Source organism: Apis dorsata, unplaced genomic scaffold (genome assembly GCF_000469605.1).
Source record: "Apis dorsata unplaced genomic scaffold, Apis dorsata 1.3 scaffold_41, whole genome shotgun sequence".
Lineage (NCBI taxonomy): Eukaryota > Metazoa > Arthropoda > Insecta > Hymenoptera > Apidae > Apis > Apis dorsata.
In genome coordinates this window covers 163,915-166,852 of record NW_006263343.1, presented here as the reverse complement: position 1 = coordinate 166,852, position 2,938 = coordinate 163,915, and the positions used below count along the sequence as shown (strand labels likewise).

The 2,938-nt window shown below is 17.5% G+C and overlaps 2 protein-coding genes across 3 annotated transcripts in view; both read right to left on the bottom strand.

Annotated features, from left to right (window-relative positions):
* LOC102675206 (NADPH--cytochrome P450 reductase) overlaps positions 1-785 on the bottom strand; it is an 18,321-nt gene extending 17,536 nt beyond the window's left edge. The window contains exon 1 of the mRNA XM_006608621.1: positions 381-785. The gene's annotated coding sequence lies outside the window, so the exon portion shown is untranslated. The remainder of the gene's footprint in view (positions 1-380) is intronic.
* A 538-nt stretch (positions 786-1,323) lies between these two features.
* Positions 1,324-2,893, bottom strand: LOC102674419 (ras-related protein Rab-34). Of its 2 annotated transcripts, XM_031513514.1 has the most exons (5): positions 2,722-2,893; positions 2,481-2,582; positions 2,131-2,195; positions 1,895-2,025; positions 1,324-1,572 (listed from the first exon to the last, which is right to left on the bottom strand). In XM_031513514.1, the coding sequence occupies exons 1-5, from the start codon at positions 2,853-2,855 to the stop codon at positions 1,342-1,344; spliced, it is 663 nt and encodes a 220-aa protein (XP_031369374.1). In that variant the 5' UTR covers positions 2,856-2,893; the 3' UTR covers positions 1,324-1,341. The 2 variants fall into 2 exon arrangements, with proteins under 2 accessions (XP_031369374.1, XP_031369376.1); XM_031513516.1 differs by lacking the exon at positions 2,481-2,582.
* Positions 2,894-2,938: the final 45 nt, after the last annotated feature.

The following is a 2,938-nucleotide window of genomic DNA, read 5'->3' as shown; positions in this document are numbered from 1 at the left end:
ATTTATTAATATATAAAATAATAAGAAATAATCAAAATTAGATATAATAAAGAAAAATAATAAATAATTTTAATAAAAAATGTAATATATCTATATATAATGTAATAATAAAAATGACTATAATATATATATATATAAAATTATTTAATAATTCTAAATTAATAAATGTAATATTTTAATAAAAATTAATTATTACTTTGTAAAAATACGCATTTATATCTATGTATAAAAAACTGATCACATTTTTAATTAAAAATCAAAACTAAGAAATTATATTTTTCAAAACTTTTCCATATATTTTCTCGATCGATGATCTTGTACAATAGCATGTAGTACCACTACTATCATTACCACCTGTTGGAATACATTTTTAAACTTACCTAAATAATAATTTTTGAATGAAGAAAATTTTAATTAAGAGCTGAAATATTCTTCTTATAGAAAATTTCTCTCAATAAGGATCGAAGATACGAAATAAGCACGTGACACTTTTGTCAATTTAATTCCTTTTGCAACACGTTACACTCACGTAAAACAATGTAACCACACTGGCTTCACTACTGTGTAATATTCATATATGCAACAATATATATATGTTAGATGCATTGGCATTAAAAGCGCAAAATAATATTTTTTCTCTAATCGTCTCACAGATTTATCAGTGAAATGTACTTTTTCAATTATGTGAAATATCTTCAATACAATTTAAAAAAAGATAAAATTATATAAGGAAGAAAGAAAGATTGTTAGATGAGGTTACTTGCAATACGTAACCGGAAGATTATTTTATGCGCGCTTTATTTGAACAATATATATAATTATATATAATTATAATAACGAAATATTTTTAAAAATTAAATCATATTTAAATGTATTATTGTTTTTTTTTATTACATATATATTTATTCATAATTTTACTTATAATATTATTTAATTTATAATATAAATTAATTTTGTTTTTCTTTTTTTTTTATATAATGTAATACAGGAAANTTATTTTTAATTTAATAACAATTCTAATTTATAATTTTTTAATAAATTTAATACTTAACTTATATATTCAATAAATAATTATTGAATAAATAAATAATATACTTATATATTCAATAAATTAAATTAATTATTAACTATTAAATCAATTTATATATTTATTATATCTAATATTTTTACTTATTACTTTAATAAACTTATATTCAAATAATTTTTATTCAAATAAAATTAATTAATTTAAAATAATAAATATATAGTTGTGATTTTGAATAATTCTTAATATTTAATAAATATTGATGATTATAAAATATTTTAATTATTTAAAATAAAATATTTTCATTCACTTTATAATTATAATCGAATAAAATACATACTTATTAAATTTGAACCAATGTTAATTGATTCTGGCTTCATATTTTGTAATTCGTTTAGAATTATGGATTGGAAAGATAATGCAGCTACTCTTGTGAATAGTTCTGATATTCCGACTCCAGTTCTGGCGGAAACAGCCCAAAATTCAGCTTTCATTTTCCGCGCTACTTTGGCTGCTCGTTTTTCTATTATTCTATATATTTCATTGGACTAAAAATTTTTTTATTTCTCGTTTAGAATAATTATATTAATTTATAATTTATAATTAATATAAACATAATATTTATTATGCTCAAAATATTCTTTTATATAATAACACTACCATAATATTAATGTACTTTAAATATTATTAATTACAAAAAAGATTTATAACTAATTTTCTATATAAATATTTGAACAATTCAAATTATAAAATATTTTCTTTGTTAATTTAAATATATAATTTAATAACAAAAAATAAATACATAATTTAATAAAATTTAATTGCTTAAAATTGCTTATTCTGATTTTTATTAATAAATCATACAATTACCAATAAATCTTGTTTTGTGCCTATTAAAAATGTATGATATGGTTCTGTATTACATTGAACAGCTTCATTTAACCATTGTTCGCAATGTCCTAATGATATTAAATTAGCCAAATCAAAAACTACCATGATCACTAAAATATATACATTTCTTATATAATTTTCTATTTTATTATACATAGATTTTTTATAATATTTTAATTTTCATATTTATAATACATGATAAATATTCATTATACCATTTGAATTTCTGTAATAAGATGCAGCTATGGATTTAAATCTTTCTTGACCTGCTGTATCCCATCTGAAATTTTTATCACATAGTCAAAGTATATTAAAAATTATTTTATAATAATAAAATAATAATATAATAATATACTATATAAAGATTATTTTATAATTTTTAATTGATATTTAATAGCAATTATTAATATTATAATAATATTATAATTAATATTGTAATCAATATTAATTATTAATTTTAATATTGTGAAGTTTATTTATTCCGAAATTATTATTAAAAAATTATTATTAAGAAATTATTTATTAAAAAATTACACAATAAAATTTTTAATCTAAATGAACGCACATTTGTAAATGAAAAGGTACGCCAAGAATATCAAATTTTTCTACTTCAAAATCTACACCAATTGTTGCTTTGTAATTATTGTCAAAAATTTTGTGACAAAATCTGAAATATAAATGATATTTATTTAGTTTAACGATAATATATAATTTATAGTAAATTTTATATAATAAATTCATATTAATATATATTATCGTACATATAATATTATGAAATTATAATTTTATATAATAAATATGGTTACCGATTTATTAAACATGATTTTCCAACTGAAACATCACCAATTATAATTGTTTTTGCAATTTTCGAAGTTAAATTTTTAGTTTTACATGAATATTTAACAATTGTATTAAAATCTCTTTCATTATATTCTGTCATATCAAATGAAAACGGGTGTGGCCATTTATCAATCTATAAAATATTAATTTATTTAATTATTTAATTCATATATTAGTATGAAA